The sequence below is a fragment of the Dermochelys coriacea genome, chromosome 24, assembly GCF_009764565.3.
Source record: "Dermochelys coriacea isolate rDerCor1 chromosome 24, rDerCor1.pri.v4, whole genome shotgun sequence".
In the NCBI taxonomy this organism is placed as follows: domain Eukaryota; kingdom Metazoa; phylum Chordata; order Testudines; family Dermochelyidae; genus Dermochelys; species Dermochelys coriacea.
In genome coordinates, this window is record NC_050091.1 from 12,701,542 (window position 1) to 12,724,324 (window position 22,783).

Genomic DNA, 22,783 nt, shown 5'->3' on the forward strand with positions numbered 1-22,783 from the left:
TGTGCCAGGAGCATCTCTATGTCCACGGACCCAGCTCCCCCGCCCCCGGTGCAGCTGCCCCTTTAAGGGCTCCAGGCTCCCTGTCCCCGCCCCCTTCCGTTCTCCCCAACTACTCCTGGCATTTAAAGGGCCCGTCCCCGCAGCTGGCACCAGCGCAGCGCCCACTGCCTCGGCGATGTGGCTGTCCCGGAGCCGCCCTGCAGCGGCGGCTGCCCGCCGCGCCCTGGCCCTGAGACCCGACTGCACCCGCCGCGCCCAGCGCCAGGGGCTGCTCTTCCGGCAGGTGAGCCCCGGGCCGGGCCTGGGGGCTGGGAGCCAGGACTCCTGGGTTCTCTCCCTGGCACTGGGAGGGGAGTGGGGGCTGGTGGTTAGAGCAGGGGGGGCTGGGAGCCAGAACTCCTGGGTTCTCTCCCCAGAAGAACGTGCTCTGCCAGTCAGGAAATCCCAGCCCTCCTTATTGCTGGTCTGATCAGATCCTTGGTGCTGTAACTTCCACGCCCTGCCTGCGGGATTCCTGACTTCCTGTCCCGCTCCCAGGGCAAAGGGAGCCTGGAGCTGGGAATGACCGATGGGGAAGGAGAGGCAGGAGGGATAGCACCAGAACCATGGGTAGAACCCAGGACTCCTGGCTCCCAGCCCATCCGCTCTAACTACTAGACCCCGCTCCCTTGCTGGTGCTAACTGGATCTCTCCTCCACAGCTCTTTGAGCCTGTGAGCTGCACCTACACCTACCTGCTTGCGGACCTGAAGACCAAGGAGGCGGTTCTGATCGACCCGGTTCTGGAGACGGCCAAGCGGGACGCGGAGCTGGTGAGGGAGCTGGGCCTCAACTTGCTGTATGCAGGTGAGAGCAGCCCTGGGAGGCAGGTGGAGAATGGGACACGGGGCCTTTCCCCTCTCGGGGGCACCAGCCCTGATCCGGCCCAAGGGCAGGGACCGGCTGGCTCAGGGGGTGGAGAATTGGGAAAGGCTCCGTGTCCCTCTAGGGGGCATCGGCCCCGATCCAGCCCCAGGGCAGGGACCGGCTGGCTCAGTGGGTGAGGAGCGGGACACGGGGCCTGTCCCCTCTGGGGGCATCGGCCCCGATCCGGCCCCAGGGCAGAGACCGGCTGGCTCAGGGGGTGGGGAGCGGGTTAGGTTCCCATCTGTAAATCCCTGGTTCTGCTCCGCGCAGCCAACACCCACTGCCACGCAGACCACATCACGGGCACCGGGCTGCTGAAGACGATGCTCCCAGGCTGCCGCAGCGCGATCTCCCAGGACAGCGGGGCCTTGGCCGACATCCTCCTCCGCGAGGGCCACGCCCTGGAATTCGGGGCCTTCGTAAGTCACCTGGGCACTGGGGCTGGGAGCCCGGACTCCTGGGTTCTCTCCCCGGCTCTGGGAGGACCTGGGGTTCTAGTGGTTAGAACGGGGGGCCTGGGAGCCAGGACTCCTGGGTCCACGGAGGGGTCATGTCGCTGGCTCCCCCTGTCTGCAGGCCCTGGAAGCCCGCTCCACCCCCGGACACACGGACGGCTGCCTGACCTACGTGCTCAGTGACAGGACCATGGCCTTCACCGGGGACGCCCTGCTGATCCGGGGCTGCGGCCGCACCGACTTCCAGCAGGGTGAGGGCGAGCTGGGGAGGTGGGTGGGGGTGTGTGTGTGTGCGGGGGGGGGGTTCACGTGTTACCGGGGGAGGGGTTTCTTGGAGGGCTGGTGAATAGTTACCGTGGAGACAGGAGGGTGCATCCCTTGGATATGATGGTGACCGCCATGGCGATGGTGACAACCGCTGGGCATGACCTGGAGATGCCATGGTGAGGGGTGTGTGTGTTTGGGGGGGACATGATTGGGAGTTGCCATGGGGATGGAGGGAGCATCTCTGGGTTCACCTCCTAGTGGGCATAGCCCTGGGGAACGTGGCTGCTGGTTGCCAAGGTGATGGCAGGGGCTGCTGGGGCGATGATGGGGGTGCCGTGCCAGGGAGCTTTGGCCAGGCAGTGCCGGGGGTGGCTGGGGTGCCAAGCCAGGGGGTTGGCCGTGTCCCTCACCCCGTGGTAACCAGGCCCCAATTCTCTCCGCCCCCCAGGCTCCCCGGAGACCTTGTACCGCTCCGTGCACGAGAAAATCTTCACGCTCCCCGGAGACTGTCTGATCTACCCCGCCCACGACTACACGGGTGAGTCCGAGCACGGCGCCAGGAGGCTCAGTGGGGGCAGTCAGGGCTGGCCCCGATGCCCCAGCCCGGCACTAGGGGGCGCTGTGCTCCAGGGAGCCGGGTGGGGGGCCCGCAGGGGCGTTGTGCTACAGGGGTGGGATGGGGGCTCCCCCTGCTGGTGCTGTTTCTCACCTGCCCCTGGCGCCCCCTGCAGGCCAGACGGTGTCCACGGTGGAGGAGGAGAGGACCCTGAACCCCCGACTGACCCAGAGCTGCGAGGCCTTTGTCCAGCTGATGAACAGCTTGAACCTTCCTCAACCCCAACAAATTGGTGAGACTGGGAGCCAGGACGCCTGGGCTCTCTCCCGGGGCTGGGAGGGAAAAGGGTTGGAGCAGCGGGGGGCTGGGAGCCAGGACGCCTGGGCTCTCTCCCGGAGCTGGGCGGGGAGTGGGGGGTCTAGTAGTTAAAGCGGGGGGTGGTGTTATCCCAGCTGAGGGCTGGCATGGGGTGTAGATGAGGCCAGGGCCCCTATCGCTCTGTCTAACGTCTCTGTTTTTTTCATCCTCTGCAGACTTTGCGGTCCCAGCGAACCTCAAGTGTGGGATACAGGATGCAGCGACTTAGCCCGGCCCCCTTTCTCTAATGCCACGCCCCTTGTGTTAAGCCCCGCCCACCTCATCATAGGGCATGCCCTCTCATTGACTCTTATGATAATGGCAGGTCCTTTGGCCTGGGGCTGGCTGTCTCTGACTGTCACTTTGGTCCCTCCCTTAAGCGAAATCTGGGGGCTCCCTCTTTGGGGTCCTGAGTGGGAAGGGTTAATGATCTTCAACCATGGCAGCTTCCCTTCCCCCACTGCAACATCCCCACCAATTCCTCTGATCCCCCCCAGTCTGGCATTAGGGAGTTTGCACCTTCCTCTGCATTCGCTGTGGAGTGGAGGCTTCCCGCTAGTCTCTCCTGGGGAGCAAAGGCCCCCCCCTTTCCTGAGCCTGGTGTGCAGACAGCAGGGAACCCCTGCAGCCAGCATTGGGGTCTGAGAGAGGCCCCAGGCCCCCATATTCTGCATTTGAATAATAGGGTACCCGGGGGGACCCTGCTCAGTTCTGTCAGGCCCTGCTTCCCACCCTGTGGCTGAATTGGGGGGTCCTACTCGCGCTGCAGGGCTCCCTCCACTTGCTATTTGCACCAGCTGGACTGTCTCTTGTCTCTGCTCTGTGGGGTGTCGGCACCAGTGGGCCTAGACCTGGGAGCAGGTCTCCCCCACTCTGGGCTGGGAGGGGGGGGACCCCTATTTGTGAATGTGGCTCAGTCTTAGGGAGGGAGAGGGTTGGAAATGAACCACTGCGGAGAGAATAAAGTTGTGCTGGATCCATCGGAATCAAGTTTGCTTCACAAGGCAGGATGCTGGGTGAGATGGGCCCATGGGGCCACCGTGTTACTGCAGTTGCCCACCAGGGGGTGCTGCTCCCTCACTTTCCCCAGCCTGTTCCCGGGGTTTGCTCTCCCCCACCGACCCCAGGGGTCCAGACCCCCTCATCTCCCACCCTAGGAACAGCTGCAGGAGCCTGCCCGTGGTCTTGGCCCAGAGAAAGGGCAAGAGGGAAGGAGAATTGGCTTCCATCCCTTCCTCCCACCCCTGAGATCTGAACTCGTCACCCCCCATTCCTTACTTCCTCCCCTCCTGATAGTTCTTTCCTTTTCCCTTCCTGCCTCTCCAGGGAGGGGTAAACCCTGGCCACAGCCCACACTGCTTAAAAAAGGGAACCCCCCCATCCCTTGGTCTGTTCCCACCCACCCTGACCCCTGAAAACAGGCTCAGCCACCTGGACGCCACCCCAGAGCCAGGTGCAATGCTAGTGGGGCTCCATCCCAGCTGGAGGGGGAAGGTCTTTCTGCCCAGTGAACTCCACAGGGTTGGGATAGAGCCACCCTAGACACCCCCTTCAATAAGGGGTGTTGCCCCTTTAAGGCTGCAGCCCTGAAAGAAAGGAATTGTGGGAGATGTAGTCCCCAGGGTTGATGGGTGTTGTAAGCTGGGCAGCAAGGCATGCTGGGAAAGGACCAGGGCTATAAAAGGGGCTCCCTTTTTGGCTACCAAGAGGAGGGTCTGGGTAAATAAGTGGGGGGGTTGGACACCTTAGCTAGCCAGCAGCTGTGAGACACTCCTGGGGCAATTGCGCACCATTGCGCATGTGCAGAATTTGGGTCCCCCTCAGATTTTCTTTGTTTCCCTGCAGAATATGAGTTTCCGCTGAGGAAGCTACGCGAGGGGCCATGCGCCCTTCCCTGGCAGCGGTCCCAAGCGGGCACGTTGGGAGCAGCGGGGGGTGTGTGTGTAAATCACCACTGGGGCTGGGCATGCCAGACTGTCCCTCTCGCTTGCTCTTGCGGTGTGCTTGCTGCAGAAAAGCAGGCCCTTCTGCTGTGTCAGGTGCACTGCTGAGTCTGTGTCAGGGGACGGGGGGGGGGGCTGCAGGGTGATCTCCCCCACCTCCGTGCAGCCAGAGGCCTGCGCTCCCCACTGGCAGGCAGCCCCGGTGTGTGCCCCTTGTCCACGTTGCCATGCCTGCCCTGCAGAGGCATGGGGCTGACCCAAGCAACTGTGGGGAAACCATGGGGAGCCTTGGCCGGGGTGCCATTTAGGGAGGGGGGGCACCTGCTCACTGATTTTCATGCTACACAGGCAAGTCCCCTTCTCCAGGAGCGGGGTTCTCCAGCTGTGGCTCCCTGTGCTAGGGACTTGGGAATGGGCCAGGCAAGTAAGGGGTCAGTTCGGTATGAGGGGGAAGCAGAGGGACCCCAGTGGAGTTGGAGAGGAGAGTTCCCCAGTGGCAGAGCGGGAGTTTTTGGAGCCTGGGGGTGGGGGTGGGGCAGTGGGATGGGAAAGGGGAGTCAATCTCCAGGGGAAGGGAGAGATGAGGGCACAGGGCTGAGGGGGAACGGTCCATAGGACAAGGATCCTGATGAGGGAGGGGAAGCTGAGGAAGGGTGGGGGGGCTAGGAGTAGCTACGTGGGTCTTGGGGTGTGTTTGCCCACTGAGAAGCAGGGAGCCCCCTCACCTCTGCCTGGGAAGAGACTGGGACAGATCCCACTATGCTAATGCGTTCTCTGTGCCGTCAGTTCTCTCTCTGCCTTACCCCCCAGCTCCCATGTTTCCGGGTAACCTACACCATGAGCCTGCAGAAAGGATCCACATGGGCACAGGGGATTCTGTCCCTCTCTGCTCCTGGGGGGTCATCTGTGTCGTTACAGACAGACTCGCTGACAGGGATTTTGCAATAAATTACCAAAATAGTTGAAAGTGAGGGGATTATATGGGATTTGAGGGGTGGGATAGCTCAGTGGTTTGAGCATTGGCCTGCTAAAATCCTTGAGGGGGCCATTTAGGGATCAGGGGCAAAAATTGGGGATTGATTCATAGATACTAAGGTCAGAAGGGACCATTCTGATCATCTAGTCTGACCTCCTGCACAACGCAGGCCACAGAATCTCACCCACCCACTCCTACGAAAAACCTCACCTATGTCTGAACTATTGAAGTCCTCAAATCGTGGTTTAAAGACTTCAAGGAGCAGAGAAGCCTCCCTCAAGTGACCCGTGCCCCACGCTACAGAGGAAGGCGAAAAACCTCCAGGGCTGCTTCCAATCTGCCCTGGAGGAAAATTCCTTCCCGACCCCAAATATGGCGATCAGCTAAACCCTGAGCATATGGGCAAGATTCACCAGCCAGATACTACAGAAAATTCTTTCCTGGGTAACTCAGATCCCATCCATCTAATATCCCATCTCAGGGGATTCGGCCTATTTACCCTGAATATTTAAAGATCGATTACTTACCAAAATCATATTATCCCATCATACCATCTCCTCCATAAACTTATCAAGTAGAATCTTAAAACCAGAGAGATCTTTTGCCCCCACTGCTTCCCTTGGAAGACTATTCCAAAACTTCACTCCTCTGATGGTTAAAAACCTTCGTCTGATTTCAAGTCTAAACTTCCTGGTGACCAGTTTATACCCATTTGTTCTTGTGTCCACATTGGTGCTGAGCTTAAATAATTCCTCTCCCTCTCCTGTATTTATCCCTCTGATATATTTATAGAGAACAATCATCTCTCCCCTCAACCTTCTTTTAGTTATGTTAAACAAGCCAAGCTCCTTAAGTCTCCTTTCATAAGACAAGTTTTCCATTCCTCGGATCATCCTAGTAGCCCTTCTCTGTACCTGCTCCAGTTTGAATTCATCCTTTTTAAACATGGGAGACCAGAACTGCACACAGTATTCCAGGTGAGGTCTCACCAGTGCCTTGTATAACGGTACTAAAACCTCCTTATCCCTACTGGAAATACCTCTCCTGATGCATCCCAAAACCGCATTAGCTTTTTTCACAGCCATATCACATTGGCAGCTCATAGTCATCCTATGATCAACCAATACTCCAAGGTCCTTCTCCTCTTCTGTTACTTCTAATTGATGCGTCCCCAACTTATAACTAAAATTCTTGTTATTAATCCCTAAATGCATAACCTTACACTTCTCACCATTAAATTTCATCCTATTTCTATTACTCCAGTTTACAAGGTCATCCAGATCCTCCTGTATAATATCCCGATCCTTCTCTGAATTGGCAATACCTCCCAGCTTTGTATCATCTGCAAACTTTATTAGCACACTCCCACTTTTTGTGCCAAGGTCAGTAATAAAAAGATTAAATAAGATTGGTCCCAAAACCGATCCCTGAGGAACTCCACTGGTAACCTCCCTCCTGCCTGACAGTTCGCCTTTCAGTAGGACCCGTTGCAGTCTCCACTTTAACCAATTCCTTATCCATCTTTTGATGTTCATATTGATCCCCATCTTCTCCAATTTAACTAATAATTCCCCATGTGGCACGGTATCAAATGCCTTACTGAAATCTAGGTAAATTAGATCCACTGCATTTCCTTTATCTAAAAAATCTGTTACTTTTTCAAAAAGGAGATCAGGTTGGTTTGGCACGATCTACCTTTTGTAAAACCATGTTGTATTTTGTCCCATTTATCATTGACTTCAATGTCGTTAACTAATTTCTCCTTCAAAATTTTTTCCAGGACCTTGCATACTACAGATGTCAAACTAACTGGCCTGTAGTTACCTGGATCACTTTTTTTTCCTTTCTTAAAAATAGGAACTATATTAACAATTCTCCAATCATTCGGTACTACTCCTGAGTTTACAGATTCATTAAAAATTCTTGCTAATGGGCTTGCAATTTCAGGTGCCAATTCCTTTAATATTCTTGGATGAAGATTATCTGGGCCCCCCGATTTAGTCCCATTAAGCTGTTTTGAGTTTCGCTTCTACCTCAGATATGGTAATATATACCTCCATATCCTCATTCCCATTTGTCATGCTACCATTATCCCCAAGATCCTCTTTAGCCTTATTAAAGACTGAGGCAAAGTATTTGTTTAGATATTGGGCCATGCCTAGATTATCTTTAACCTCCACTCCATCCTCAGTGTTTAGCAGCCCCACTTCTTCTTTCTTAGTTTTCTTCTTATTTATATGGCTACAGAACCTTTTACTATTGGTTTTAATTCCCTTTGCAAGGTCCAACTCTACTCGACTTTTAGTCTGTCTCACTTTATCCCTACATGTTCTGACCTCAATTAGGTAGCTTTCCTTGCTGACCCCTCCCATCTTCCACTCCCTGTATGCTTTCTGCTTCTTCTTAATCACCTCTCTAAAATGCTTGCTCATCTAGCTTGGTCTACAACTCCTTCCTATGAATTTTTTCCCCTTTCTTGGGAAACAAGCTTCCGATAGCTTCTGCAGCTTTTATTTAAAGTAATCCCAGGCCTCCTCTACCTTTAGATCCATACATTCTTCAGTCCAATCCACTTCCCTAACTAATTTCCTTAATTTTTGAAAGTCAGCCCTTTTGAAATCAAAAACTCTAGTTGCAGATTTATTTTTGTTAATCCTTCTGTTCAGTTTGAACTGAATTAGCTCATGATCACTTGAGCCAAGATTATCCCCTACAACCATTTCTTCTATGAGGTCCTCACTACTCACCAAAATGAAATCTAAAATGGCATCCCCTCTAGTCGGTTCAGCAACTACTTGTTGAAGGAATCCATCAGCTATCGCATCTAGGAAAATATGAGCCCTATTATTATTACTAGCACTGGTCTTCCAGTCTATATCTGGGAAGTTAAAGTCTCCCATGATCACGCAGTTTCCATTAGTATTTATTTTATTAAAGACATTAAAAAGGGCTCTATCCATATCCAAATTAGATCCCGGCGGTCTATAGCACACCCCAAGCACTATCGTAGGAGAGGCTTTACTAGTTTTCTTCCCCAATGTAATTTTTGCCCAGACGGACTCTGTCTTATCCATTGCATCGCTTCTTATTTCTTTACATTCTACCTCATCATTGATTTAGGGATCTGGGGCAAAAATTAGGGCTTGGCCCTGCTTTGAGCAGGTGGTTGGACTAGATGATCTCCTGAGGTCCCTTCCAACTCTGATATTCTATGATTCTATGATATACAATGCTACTCCACCCCCTTTACCTTTGTTTCTGTCTTTCCTAAACAGCACATACCCTTCAATACCTGTAGTCCAGTCATGACTACTATTCCACCATGTTTCTGTTATCCCTATAATATCTGGTTTCACTTCTTGCATCAGTAGCTCTAGTTCCTCCATTTTGTTACCTAGGCTCCTCGCATTGGTGTACAAACATCTTAATTTTTGCTGTTTGGCCTCGCTCACATTTTGTACCCTATTAGGCACAGTCATTCTACAGCCAGTATAACCTATTAGACTGGTATCCACACTGCCCTCGCTCCTTATATACATTCTTCTACCCACGGCTGTATCCTTTCTTACTTCATCTTCTTCCCTCTCAATGCTAAAATCTGGCGTGGAGATTACCTGGACATCTCCCAACCATCTCCCCCAATTGGTCTTGCTTTGAGCAGAGGGTTGGACTAGATGACCTCCTGAGGTCCCTTCCAACTCTGATATTCTATGATTCTATGATTCTAAGAAAATGCACAGGGTTTTTACATGTTGTGCGCAGAACTTTTTGTTTTTTTGATGCAGAATTCCCCCCAGAGCAGGGAGCCTGGCACCATCTCGCCAAGCTGCCCCGGCAGCATTCTCTGCTGTTGCTTCCAGCCCTGGATCTTAAAACAATTAACACAGGTTAATTAGTGGACCCTGACAAACCTTTCCTTCCCTGGGGAAACTGAGTCAAGCAAACTTAACCCTATTATACAGTGAGGGAAACTGAGGCAGAAAGAGCGGAAATCTGTGCAGGACAGCTGGGGATAGAACCCAGTAGACCTGGGTCCTACAGCCCCCTTACTCTAACCACTAGATTCCTTTCCCCTCCCAGAACCGTGACAGAACCCAGGAGTCCTGGCTCCCAGCTTGCCCCTGCTCTAACCACTAGACATCACTCTCCTCCCAGAGCCAGGGATAGATCCCAGGAGTCCGGGCTCCCAACCCCGCCTGCTCTAACCACTAGACTCCCCTCCCAGAACTGAGGCGCAAACCCAGGAGTTCTGGCTCCCAGGCCCACCTGCTCTCAGCCAGGTGGCCTGTGAAATGCGGGGTGTGGCCAATCTCCAGTTCCCACCCTCCTGCCCCATGTTTATATCAGGCCCACATCACAGGTGTGTTGGGTTGAGGTTATATGATGCCAGCCAAGGCGGCAGAACCTGGGTGAAGGGTTGGAATCTGGGGGGAATGTGGGCAGGGGCAGAGGAGACACTAAAGGGCAAATCTAATGATCGTCCTAGATGCCTGTGTGCTAATGCACGAAGTATGGGGAGTAAACAGGAAGGGCTAGAGATCCCAGTGAATAATCCCAATTACAACAGAAGGTGCATCACAATGACTTGGCAGGTTAACTCCCGTGACTGCAATATCGGTATACAACAGCACGGTTTACTCAGGTGGGCAGGGATAAAGGGAGGAGGGGTTGCCTGGTATAGCAAAGGTGTCTGCACCTTCTCTGAGGCTGGGATGTAAATAGGAGACGGACTTGCTGAAAGTCTCCGGGTAGGGATAAAAGGGGTAACAAGCAGGCGGGGATGCCATGGTAGGGTTAGCGACAGACCAGCTAACCAGGAAGAAGAGGTGGGTATGGCTTTTTTTAAACAACTCACAAAATCATCCAAAGCCCAGGCCATGGTGGCAACGGGGGGTTTCAACCACCCAGAGAACAGCTGGGAAAATAACACCGCCGGGCACAGATCTTGGAATGCATTGGAGACAGCTTTGGGGAAAGCAGCGAGGGGGAGGCGGTTCTGGATTTGGTTCTGACCCACAGGAGGAACTGGTTGAGAATCTGCAGGTGGACGGCAGCTTGGGTGAAAGGGGTCAGGAAATGACAGAGCTCACACTGCTAAGGAACGGTAGGAGGGAAAACAGCAGAGATCAGACAATGGAGTTGGAGAAGGCCGACTTCAGTGAACTCAGTGAATTGGGGGTGAGATCCCGTGGGAAGCAAGTCTAAGGGCCACAGAGTTCAGGGCAGTTTTTAAAGAGACGTTATTAAGGGCACAAGAACAAACTACCCCGCTGCATAGGAAGGATGGCAAGAGACCACTCTGGCTTACCAGGGGATCGTCAATGAGCTGAAACGCAGAAAAGAATCCTTCAAAAAGTGGAAACTAGGTCAGATTGCGAAGGGTGAATATAAACACACGACACATGTCGGGACAAAATGAGAAAGGCCAAGGCACAAAACAAGATTAAATCAGCTAGGGACAGAAAGGGCAACAAGAAAACATTCTGTGAATACGTGAAAAGCAAGAGGAAGACCAAGGATGGACAGGTCCATTACTCAGTGAGAATGGAGAGCCAGTAACAGAAAATGAAGCGATGGCTGAAGTGTTAAATGCTTTTTTTGTTTCCGTTTTTATCAGCCGACTACCATAGTGAATGTCAGCAGACATGGGGCAGGATCTGAGGCTACAAGAGGGAAAGAGCGAGTTAAGAATTACTTAGATAAGTTCCATGTCTTCAAGTCGGCAGGGCCTGACGAAATCCGGCCTTGGATACGTAAGGAACCAGCTGATGAGATCTCTGAGCCACTAGCGATCTTGGTGATCTTCCATCCTGAAAACACCATCCTGGCCACTATGGATGTAGAAGCCTCTACACCAACATTCCACACAAAGATGGACTACAAGCCATCAGGAACAGTATCCCCGATAATGTCACGGCTAACCTGGTGGCTGAACTTTGTGACTTTGTCCTCACCCATAACTATTTCACATTTGGGGACAATGTATACCTTCAAATCAGCAGCACTGCGATGGGTACCCGCATGGCCCCACAGGATGCCAACATTTTTATGGCTGACTTAGAACACCACTCCCTCAGCTCTCGTCCCCTAATGCCCCTACTCTACTTGCGCTACATTGATGACATCTTCATCATCTGGACCCACGGAAAAGAAGCCCTTGAGGAATTCCACCATGATTTCAACAATTTCCATCCCACCATCAACCTCAGCCTGGACCAGTCCACACAAGAGATCCACTTCCTGGACACTACGGTGCTAATAAGCGATGGTCACATAAACACCACCCTATATCGGAAACCTACTGACCGCTATTCCTACCTACATGCCTTTAGCTTTCATCCAGAGCATACCACACGATCCATTGTCTACAGCCAAGCCCTACGATATAACCGCATGTGCTCCAACCCCTCAGAGAGAGACAAACACCTACAAGATCTCTATCATGCATTCCTACAACTACAATACCCACCTGCTGAAGTGAAGAAACAGATTGACAGAGCCAGAAGAGTACCCAGAAGTCACCTACTACAGGACAGGCCCAACAAAGAAAATCACAGAACGCCACTAGCCATCACCTTCAGCCCCCAACTAAAACCTCTCCAACGCATCATCAACGATCTACAACCTATCCTGAAGGACGACCCATCACTCTCACAGATCTTGGGACACAGGCCAGTCCTTGCTTACAGACAGCCCCCCAATCTGAAGCAAATACTCACCAGCAACCACACCCCACACAACAGAACCACTAACCCAGGAACCTGTCCTTGCAACAAAGCCCGTTGCCAACTCTGTCCACGTATCTATTCAGGGGACACCATCATAGGGCCTAATCACATCAGCCACACTATCAGAGGCTTGTTCACCTGCACATCTACCAATGTGATGTATGCCATCATGTGCCAGCAATGCCCCTTTGCCCTCTGGGGGCAAAAGATCTGTCTGGCTTTAAGATTCTACTCGATAAGTTTATGGAGGAGATGGTATGATGGGATAATGTGATTTTGGTAAGTAATTGATCTTTAAATATTCAGGGTAAATAGGCCGAATCCCCTGAGATGGGATATTAGATGGATGGGATCTGAGTTACCCAGGAAAGAATTTTCTGTAGTATCTGGCTGGTGAATCTTGCCCATATGCTCAGGGTTTAGCTGATCGCCATATTTGGGGTCGGGAAGGAATATTCCTCCAGGGCAGATTGGAAGAGGCCCTGGAGGTTTTTCGCCTTCCTCTGTAGCATGGGGCACGGGTCACTTGAGGGAGGCTTCTCTGCTCCTTGAAGTCTTTAAACCACGATTTGAGGACTTCAATAGCTCAGACATAGGTGAGGTTTTTCGTAGGAGTGGGTGGGTGAGATTCTGTGGCCTGCCTTGTGCAGGAGGTTGGACTAGATGATCAGAATGGTCCCTTCTGACCTTAGTGTCTATGAATCTATGTACATTGGCCAAACCGGACAGTCTCTACGCAAAGAATAAATGGACACAAATCAGACGTCAAGAATTATAACATTCAAAAACCAGCTGTAGAACACTTCAACCTCCCTGGACACTCAATTACAGACCTAAAAGTTGCAATTATTTAACAAAAAAACTTCAAAAACAGACTCCAACAAGAAACAGCAGAACTGGAATTAATTTGCAAATTGAACAACATTAAATTAGGCTTGAATACAGACTGGGAATGGATGAATCATTACATAAACTAAAAACTATTTCCCCAGGCTAACTTTCCCCTACTGTTACTCACACCTTCTTGTCAACTGTTTGAAATGAGCCATCCTGATTATCACTACAAAAGTTTTTTTTTTCTTCTGCTGATAATAGCCCACCTTAATCGATTGGTCTCGTTAAGAGTTGGTGTGGCAACCCCCATTGTTTCATGTTCTCTGTGTATATATATAACTTCCTACTGTATTTTTCACTGCATGGATCTGATGAAGTGGGCTTTAGCCCACAAAAGCTTATGCTCAAATAAATTTGTTAGTCTCTAAGGTGCCATAAGGACTCCTCGTTCTTTCTGCTGATACAGACTAACACCGCTACCACTCTGAAACCTGTAGCGATTCTCTGTGAGAATTCCTGGGGGACAGGAGAGATGCCAGAGGACTGGAAAAGGGCAAATATTGTACCTAGCTACAAAAAGGGGAATAAGGACAACCAGGAAATTACAGACCAGTCAGCTTCACTTCGGTACCTGGAAAGATAATGGAGCAAATAATCACACAATCTGTTTGTGTGCACCGAGAAGATAATCAGGTGATAAGTAACACTCGGCATGGATTTGTCAAGAACAAATCGTGTCAAACCAACCTCAGATCCTTCTTTAACAGGGTAATAAGCCTGGTGGATCGGGGGGGAAGCGGTAGACGTGGTATATCTTGACTTGAGTAAGGCTTTTGATACAGTCTCACATGTATCATAAACAAACCAGAGAAATCCAACCTAGACAAACCTACTCGAAGGTGGGTGCACAACTGGTTGGAAAACCGCTCCCAGGGAGCAGTTATGAGCGATTCGCAGTCAAGCTGGAAGGACCCTCGAGTGGGGTCCTGGAGGGATCTGTCCTGGGTCTGGTTCTGTTCAGTGATTTGGATAATGGCATAGAGAACACACTTATAAAGTCTGAGGACAATACCAAGCTGGAAGGGGTTGCAAGCTGTCACAGTCTTCCAGGCCCCGGGCTCTCTCGGCTCCGTACAGCCCCTGGGACGAACCCCCCAGTGTGATAGCCCTTCTTGGAGGTCACAATCTCTCATGGGGGTTAATGGGCTCCAGTGCCTCCTGGAACCGCATCTCTCTGAGCCTCCAGCAGCCTGGCTCTGCCGTGGGCCCCCTCAGGTAGTCCTCACTTTGGGCCCCCGGGACCCCCACCCCCAGAGGGCGCAATGCCCCCCAGTCTCTAGCTGCAGTGACTCTCTGCCAGCATAAAACAGGAGGTTTATTGAATGTCTGGACCCAGCCCGGGCAGTTCTCAGGGCCCTCGGGCCTGGCCAGTCTCAGCACCATCCAACTGGCTCTGTCCCCATCCCCATGGGCTCCGGCTGCTCCCTGTCCCCAGCCGAGCCCCCTAAATCCCCTCCCCCACCAGCCCCTCCTCTGCCCTTTGTCTTCCATCCCACGTAAACAGACAGCCTGGGCCCCTCTCTGCGGTCCTTTGTTCGTCCCCGGCTGGACCCGGCTGGCTCCCAATCTCCAGACCGGTGTCTGGGGTCCCGGCTGCTAGGCGAGGACACACCTGGTCCCCTGCAACAACAAACCCCCTCCCACCCCCTCGTTACACACACAGCATACGGGGAAACTGAGGCACACACAATATTCATGCAAAACACTAAGAAAATCCCCTACTTTGTCACACTAGCATGCTGGAGGACAGGATTAAGATTCAAAATGATCTGGACAAACTGGAGAAATGGTCTGAAGTAAATAGGATGAAATTCAATATGGACAAATGCAAAGTACTCCACTTTGGAAAGAACAATCAGTTGCAGACACACAGAATGGGAAATGACCGCCTATGAAGGAGTCCTGCGGAAAGGGATCTGGGGGTCAGAGTGCATCACAAGCTAAATGTGAGTCAACAGTACGATGATGTGGCAAAACCAGAGGCCGTTCTTCTGGGATGTCTCATCAGGAGTGTTGTAAGCAAAACACGAGAAGTGATTCTTTAGCTCTGCTCAGCCCTGATGACATCTCACCTGGAGTCTTGCATCCAGTACTGGGCACCACACTCGAAAGATGTGGGCAAATCGGAGAGTCCAGGGATGAGCAATAAAAACGAGGCAGGGCTAGGTATTACCCCATCTAGAAAACATGGCCTACAAGGGCAGATTGAAATTAGCTGGGAGAAGAGAAGACGGACGCGGGGCGGGGGGACGACAGGGTAACAGTCTTTAAGTACCTAAAAGGTTAAGAGGAGGGTGGAAGATTGTTCTTGTGCACTGAGGCCAGGACAAGGAGCAATGGGCTTAAACTGCAGCAAGGGCTGTTTAGGTTGGACATTAGGAAAAAGTTCCTACCTGTCAGGGTGGTTAAGCTCTGGGGTAAATTTCCCAGGGAGGTTGTGGAATCTTCATCACTGGAGGTTTTGCAGAACAGGTGGGACAAACACTTGCCGGGGTGGGCTGGGTAATACCTAGCCCTGCCTCAGTGCGGGGGACTGGACTGGATGGCCGAGCGAGGTCCCTTCCAGGCTGACATGTCTATAAGTGTCTGATTTCTCCCCCCCAAGCCCCTCTGAGCTAGCCAGTCGCTCACCTGGCAGAGGATTGGAGTTGGCACCCCCTAGAGGAGAAGGGTCCTGTGCCTAGGGAAAGGCTCCCAGGAGGGCAGGTGCACGGAGTGGGTGGCAGGGGTGGCTTGGGGGCCGGGGCATGGGGATTGTTTGTGGCTCTGCGTGGATCCCCCACCCCGCTGCGTGTCTCCCTGAACATCCAACTCCATTGAAATTAACTAGGGTGACCAGGTGTCCCAATTTGATAGGGACAATCCCAATTTTGGGGTCTTTTTCATATATAGGCTCCTATTACCCCCCACCCCGTCCTGATTTTTCACACTTGCTGTTTGGTCACTCTAAAATTAACTGGCCCCCCGGGGGTGGGAGCCAACCCACTCCCTGGCTCGGAATGATTGGCCTGCTGCAAGGCAGGGAAACTGAGACACCAAGAGGGGAAAGGACCTGCCTGAACTGGAGAGAGAACCCAGGAATCCTGGCTCCGACCCACCTCCTCTAACCCACGAGACCCCCCTGCCTTCCCTTCCCAGAGCCAGGGAGAGAACTCAGGTGTCCGGGCTCCCCCCTCCCCAACCCATTACCTCTCCTCAGCCACTCTACAAACAGCTCAGCTGCTTCCTGAAAAGCAAAAAACCGCAGGATTGGAAGCAGGGGAGCCTAGAGATCTGGAGGAGGCCCCTGGCCGGCTGGTGACCAGGCTTCCATAGCGAGAAGGGGGGACTCCGTTGGGGGGCAGGGGGTCCCCGAGAAGGCAGGTGAGCGAGAATCCTGCCTGCCACGACTGTCACTGCCCAGAAGGGCTGAAAGGGCAGAGTTCAGTGCTACTGCACCGCAAGAGCAAAGGACTGGTTAGACTGGCTGGGAGCCAGGACTCCTGGGTTCTCTAGAGATGAGCGCACACTGTGCAGCCCCATTGTCTGTTGGGTCCCTGGGCCCAGTCCCAGGGGCGTGACTTGATCGTTCCCTCCTGGCTGCGCCATGGTTACCAGCCCTGTGCTGGCTCCGGGGGTGGGGGGCGGGATGATTTCGGGGCCCCGGGAGCAGGCTGGGAACGTGCCGTGGCAATAACGTGGCTGGGGAACCGGAGCCGCTGGGTGTGACGAGACGGGAACTCCTGCTGGGGGGTGATTCTATCTGGGAGGGAGAAATTTACCAACCGGCAACCGATGCCATGGTGGAGGGAAAGGAGTGGAACCCAGGAGTCCTGGCTCCCAGCCCCACCCCCCAGCTCCAACCTCTTTTAGATCTCCAGCCTGCCCTGTCCTCCCCACCTCTGCCTCCGCCTCCTTCCTCCCCTCCCGCCCCCACCGTCTGGCATTTAAAGGACTCATCCCCCCCAGCCTGGCACCAGCGCATCACCCAAGGCTCCAGCCACCAGCACGCCCTGGCCATGACCCTGAGACCACATTGTACCTGCCGTGCCCAAGGCCAGGGGCTGCTCTTCCGGCAGGTGAGCGCCAGGCATGGGGGCTGGGATCCAGGACACCTGGGTTCTCTCCCTGGCTTTGGAAGGGGAGTGGGGTCTAGTGGTTGGGGGGAGGGGTTGGGAGCCAGGACTCCTGGGTTCTATCCCCAGTTCTGGGAGAGGAGTGGGGTCTAGTGGTTAGAGCAGAGGGGGCTGGGAGCCAGGACTCCTGGGTTCTCTCCCCATCTCTGGGAGGGGAGTGGGGTCTAGGGGTTAGAGCGAGGGGGGCTGGGAGCCAGGACTCCTGGGTTCTGTAGAGATGAGCGCATACAGTGCACTGGTGTTGGGTCCTGGGGCGCCAGTCCCGGGGCCGTGACGTGATCATTCCCTCCTGGCTGCGCTGTGGTTACGAGGTCCATGTGGGCTCTGGGGGTGGGGGTGGGGGGATGATTTTGGGCCCCAGGGAGCAGGCTGGGAACCCAGTAACACGGCTGGGTGCCGAGCTGGGGAGATGGAGCTGCTGGGTGTGAAGAGATGGTTACTCCTGCTGGGCTGTCAGGGGTGATTCTATCGGGGAGGAAGAGATTTATCAACAGTCAACCGATGCCATGCTGGGGGGGGGGGGAGGAATAGAACCCAGGAGTCCTGGCTCCCACCCCCCTGCTCTAACTACTAGACCCCACTCCCTTGCCGGTGCTAACTGGATCTCCCCTCCACAGCTCTTTGAGCCCGTGAGCTGCACCTACACCTACCTGCTCGCGGACCTGAAGACCAAGGAGGCGGTTCTGATCGACCCGGTTCTGGAGACGGCCAAACGGGACGTGAAGCTGGTGAAGGAGCTGGGCCTCAACTTACTGTATGCAGGTGAGAGCGGCTCCCATGGGGACTGTCTTGTTGTGGAAGGAGATGGGGTCAGGGCCGTTCCCCTTTAGGGGGCACCTGTTCAAATCCAGCCCCAAGGCAGGGACAGGCTGGCTCAGTGGGTGGGGAGCGGGACACGGGCCCTGTCCCCTCTGGGGGCATCGGCCCCAATCCGGCCCCAGGGCAGGGACCGGCTGGCTCAGCGGGTGGGGAGCGGGACACGAGGCCTGTTCCCTCTAGGAGGAATCAGCCCTGATCTGACCCCAGGGCAGGGACCGGCTGGCTCAGGGGGTGGGGAGCGGGTTAGGTTCCCATCTGTAAATCCCTGGTTCTGCTCCGCGCAGCCAACACCCACTGCCACGCAGACCACATCACGGGCACCAGGCTGCTGAAGACGATGCTCCCAGGCTGCCGCAGCGCGATCTCCCAGGACAGCGGGGCCTTGGCCGACATCCTCCTCCGCGAGGGCCACGCCCTGGAATTCGGGGCCTTCGTAAGTCACCTGGGCACTGGGGCTGGGAGCCCGGACTCCTGGGTTCTCTCCCCGGCTCTGGGAGGACCTGGGGTTCTAGTGGTTAGAACGGGGGGGCTGGGAGCCAGGACTCCTGGGTCCACGGAGGGGTCATGTCGCTGGCTCCCCCTGTCTGCAGGCCCTGGAAGCCCGCTCCACCCCCGGACACACGGACGGCTGCCTGACCTACGTGCTCAGTGACAGGACCATGGCCTTCACCGGGGACGCCCTGCTGATCCGGGGCTGCGGCCGCACCGACTTCCAGCAGGGTGAGGGCGAGCTGGGGAGGTGGGTGGGGGTGTGTGTGTGTGCGGGGGGGGGGTTCATGTGTTACCGGGGGAGGGGTTTCTTGGAGGGCTGGTGAATAGTTACTGTGGAGACAGGAGGGTGCATCCCTTGGATATGATGGTGACCGCCATGGCGATGGTGACAACCGCTGGGCATGACCTGGAGATGCCATGGTGAGGGGTGTGTGTGTTTGGGGGGGACATGATTGGGAGTTGCCATGGGGATGGAGGGAGCATCTCTGGGTTCACCTCCTAGTGGGCATAGCCCTGGGGAACGTGGCTGCTGGTTGCCAAGGTGATGGCAGGGGCTGCTGGGGCGATGATGGGGGTGCCGTGCCAGGGAGCTTTGGCCAGGCAGTGCCGGGGGTGGCTGGGGTGCCAAGCCAGGGGGTTGGCCGTGTCCCTCACCCCGTGGTAACCAGGCCCCAATTCTCTCCGCCCCCCAGGCTCCCCGGAGACCTTGTACCGCTCCGTGCACGAGAAAATCTTCACGCTCCCCGGAGACTGTCTGATCTACCCCGCCCACGACTACACGGGTGAGTCCGAGCACGGCGCCAGGAGGCTCAGTGGGGGCAGTCAGGGCTGGCCCCGATGCCCCAGCCCGGCACTAGGGGGCGCTGTGCTCCAGGGAGCCGGGTGGGGGGCCCGCAGGGGCGTTGTGCTACAGGGGTGGGATGGGGGCTCCCCCTGCTGGTGCTGTTTCTCACCTGCCCCTGGCGCCCCCTGCAGGCCAGACGGTGTCCACGGTGGAGGAGGAGAGGACCCTGAACCCCCGACTGACCCAGAGCTGCGAGGCCTTTGTCCAGCTGATGAACAGCTTGAACCTTCCTCAACCCCAACAAATTGGTGAGACTGGGAGCCAGGACGCCTGGGCTCTCTCCCGGGGCTGGGAGGGAAAAGGGTTGGAGCAGCGGGGGGCTGGGAGCCAGGACGCCTGGGCTCTCTCCCGGAGCTGGGCGGGGAGTGGGGGGTCTAGTAGTTAAAGCGGGGGGTGGTGTTATCCCAGCTGAGGGCTGGCATGGGGTGTAGATGAGGCCAGGGCCCCTATCGCTCTGTCTAACGTCTCTGTTTTTTTCATCCTCTGCAGACTTTGCGGTCCCAGCGAACCTCAAGTGTGGGATACAGGATGCAGCGACTTAGCCCGGCCCCCTTTCTCTAATGCCACGCCCCTTGTGTTAAGCCCCGCCCACCTCATCATAGGGCATGCCCTCTCATTGACTCTTATGATAATGGCAGGTCCTTTGGCCTGGGGCTGGCTGTCTCTGACTGTCACTTTGGTCCCTCCCTTAAGCGAAATCTGGGGGCTCCCTCTTTGGGGTCCTGAGTGGGAAGGGTTAATGATCTTCAACCATGGCAGCTTCCCTTCCCCCACTGCAACATCCCCACCAATTCCTCTGATCCCCCCCAGTCTGGCATTAGGGAGTTTGCACCTTCCTCTGCATTCGCTGTGGAGTGGAGGCTTCCCGCTAGTCTCTCCTGGGGAGCAAAGGCCCCCCCCTTTCCTGAGCCTGGTGTGCAGACAGCAGGGAACCCCTGCAGCCAGCATTGGGGTCTGAGAGAGGCCCCAGGCCCCCATATTCTGCATTTGAATAATAGGGTACCCGGGGGGACCCTGCTCAGTTCTGTCAGGCCCTGCTTCCCACCCTGTGGCTGAATTGGGGGGTCCTACTCGCGCTGCAGGGCTCCCTCCACTTGCTATTTGCACCAGCTGGACTGTCTCTTGTCTCTGCTCTGTGGGGTGTCGGCACCAGTGGGCCTAGACCTGGGAGCAGGTCTCCCCCACTCTGGGCTGGGAGGGGGGGGACCCCTATTTGTGAATGTGGCTCAGTCTTAGGGAGGGAGAGGGTTGGAAATGAACCACTGCGGAGAGAATAAAGTTGTGCTGGATCCATCGGAATCAAGTTTGCTTCACAAGGCAGGATGCTGGGTGAGATGGGCCCATGGGGCCACCGTGTTACTGCAGTTGCCCACCAGGGGGTGCTGCTCCCTCACTTTCCCCAGCCTGTTCCCGGGGTTTGCTCTCCCCCACCGACCCCAGGGGTCCAGACCCCCTCATCTCCCACCCTAGGAACAGCTGCAGGAGCCTGCCCGTGGTCTTGGCCCAGAGAAAGGGCAAGAGGGAAGGAGAATTGGCTTCCATCCCTTCCTCCCACCCCTGAGATCTGAACTCGTCACCCCCCATTCCTTACTTCCTCCCCTCCTGATAGTTCTTTCCTTTTCCCTTCCTGCCTCTCCAGGGAGGGGTAAACCCTGGCCACAGCCCACACTGCTTAAAAAAGGGAACCCCCCCATCCCTTGGTCTGTTCCCACCCACCCTGACCCCTGAAAACAGGCTCAGCCACCTGGACGCCACCCCAGAGCCAGGTGCAATGCTAGTGGGGCTCCATCCCAGCTGGAGGGGGAAGGTCTTTCTGCCCAGTGAACTCCACAGGGTTGGGATAGAGCCACCCTAGACACCCCCTTCAATAAGGGGTGTTGCCCCTTTAAGGCTGCAGCCCTGAAAGAAAGGAATTGTGGGAGATGTCCCCAGGGTTGATGGGTGTTGTAAGCTGGGCAGCAAGGCATGCTGGGAAAGGACCAGGGCTATAAAAGGGGCTCCTTTTTTGGCTACCAAGAGGAGGGTCTGGGTAAATAAGTGGGGGGGTTGGACACCTTAGCTAGCCAGCAGCTGTGAGACACTCCTGGGGCAATTGTGCACCATTGCGCATGTGCAGAATTTGGGTCCCCCTCAGATTTTCTTTGTTTCCCTGCAGAATATGAGTTTCCGCTGAGGAAGCTACGCGAGGGGCCATGCGCCCTTCCCTGGCAGCGGTCCCAAGCGGGCGCGTTGGGAGCAGCGGGGGGTGTGTGTGTAAATCACCACTGGGGCTGGGCATGCCAGACTGTCCCTCTCGCTTGCTCTTGCGGTGTGCTTGCTGCAGAAAAGCAGGCCCTTCTGCTGTGTCAGGTGCACTGCTGAGTCTGTGTCAGGGGACGGGGGGGGGCTGCAGGGTGATCTCCCCCACCTCCGTGCAGCCAGAGGCCTGCGCTCCCCACTGGCAGGCAGCCCCGGTGTGTGCCCCTTGTCCACGTTGCCATGCCTGCCCTGCAGAGGCATGGGGCTGACCCAAGCAACTGTGGGGAAACCATGGGGAGCCTTGGCCGGGGTGCCATTTAGGGAGGGGGGGCACCTGCTCACTGATTTTCATGCTACACAGGCAAGTCCCCTTCTCCAGGAGCGGGGTTCTCCAGCTGTGGCTCCCTGTGCTAGGGACTTGGGAATGGGCCAGGCAAGTAAGGGGTCAGTTCGGTATGAGGGGGAAGCAGAGGGACCCCAGTGGAGTTGGAGAGGAGAGTTCCCCAGTGGCAGAGCGGGAGTTTTTGGAGCCTGGGGGTGGGGGTGGGGCAGTGGGATGGGAAAGGGGAGTCAATCTCCAGGGGAAGGGAGAGATGAGGGCACAGGGCTGAGGGGGAACGGTCCATAGGACAAGGATCCTGATGAGGGAGGGGAAGCTGAGGAAGGGTGGGGGGGCTAGGAGTAGCTACGTGGGTCTTGGGGTGTGTTTGCCCACTGAGAAGCAGGGAGCCCCCTCACCTCTGCCTGGGAAGAGACTGGGACAGATCCCACTATGCTAATGCGTTCTCTGTGCCGTCAGTTCTCTCTCTGCCTTACCCCCCAGCTCCCATGTTTCCGGGTAACCTACACCATGAGCCTGCAGAAAGGATCCACATGGGCACAGGGGATTCTGTCCCTCTCTGCTCCTGGGGGGTCATCTGTGTCGTTAGAGACAGACTCGCTGACAGGGATTTTGCAATAAATTACCAAAATAGTTGAAAGTGAGGGGATTATATGGGATTTGAGGGGTGGGATAGCTCAGTGGTTTGAGCATTGGCCTGCTAAAATCCTTGAGGGGGCCATTTAGGGATCAGGGGCAAAAATTGGGGATTGATTCATAGATACTAAGGTCAGAAGGGACCATTCTGATCATCTAGTCTGACCTCCTGCACAACGCAGGCCACAGAATCTCACCCACCCACTCCTACGAAAAAC

General features: G+C 55.1%; 1 protein-coding gene across 2 annotated transcripts; it reads left to right on the plus strand.

Moving 5' to 3' along the window:
• Nucleotides 1-104: 104 nt before the first annotated feature.
• Nucleotides 105-20,650, plus strand: LOC119847811 (persulfide dioxygenase ETHE1, mitochondrial-like). 2 transcript variants are annotated; one of them, XM_038382918.2, is made up of 7 exons: nucleotides 105-283; nucleotides 701-845; nucleotides 1,176-1,324; nucleotides 1,482-1,611; nucleotides 2,076-2,165; nucleotides 2,359-2,475; nucleotides 2,717-3,526. In XM_038382918.2, exons 1-7 carry the CDS (start codon nucleotides 176-178, stop codon nucleotides 2,767-2,769), a joined length of 792 nt encoding a protein of 263 aa, XP_038238846.1. In that variant the 5' UTR covers nucleotides 105-175; the 3' UTR covers nucleotides 2,770-3,526. The 2 variants fall into 2 exon arrangements, with proteins under 2 accessions (XP_038238846.1, XP_043357759.1); XM_043501824.1 differs by lacking the exons at nucleotides 701-845; nucleotides 1,176-1,324; nucleotides 1,482-1,611; ... (1 more) ...; nucleotides 2,359-2,475; nucleotides 2,717-3,526 and adding exons at nucleotides 17,814-17,958; nucleotides 18,300-18,448; nucleotides 18,606-18,735; ... (1 more) ...; nucleotides 19,483-19,599; nucleotides 19,841-20,650 and having other exon boundaries at nucleotides 144-283.
• The last annotated feature ends 2,133 nt before the right edge of the window (nucleotides 20,651-22,783 follow it).

What these genes read in the sequence shown, in the direction of transcription:
- LOC119847811 (XM_038382918.2), top strand. Translation starts at nt 176, where the DNA reads ATGTGGCTGTCCCGGAGCCGCCCTGCAGCGGCGGCTGCCCGCCGCGCC. An exon ending in CCTCAACTTGCTGTATGCAG is followed by an intron (nt 846 to 1,175) that starts GTGAGAGCAGCC and finishes TGCTCCGCGCAG; the next exon opens with CCAACACCCACTGCCACGCA. An exon ending in CCCCGCCCACGACTACACGG is followed by an intron (nt 2,166 to 2,358) that starts GTGAGTCCGAGC and finishes CGCCCCCTGCAG; the next exon opens with GCCAGACGGTGTCCACGGTG.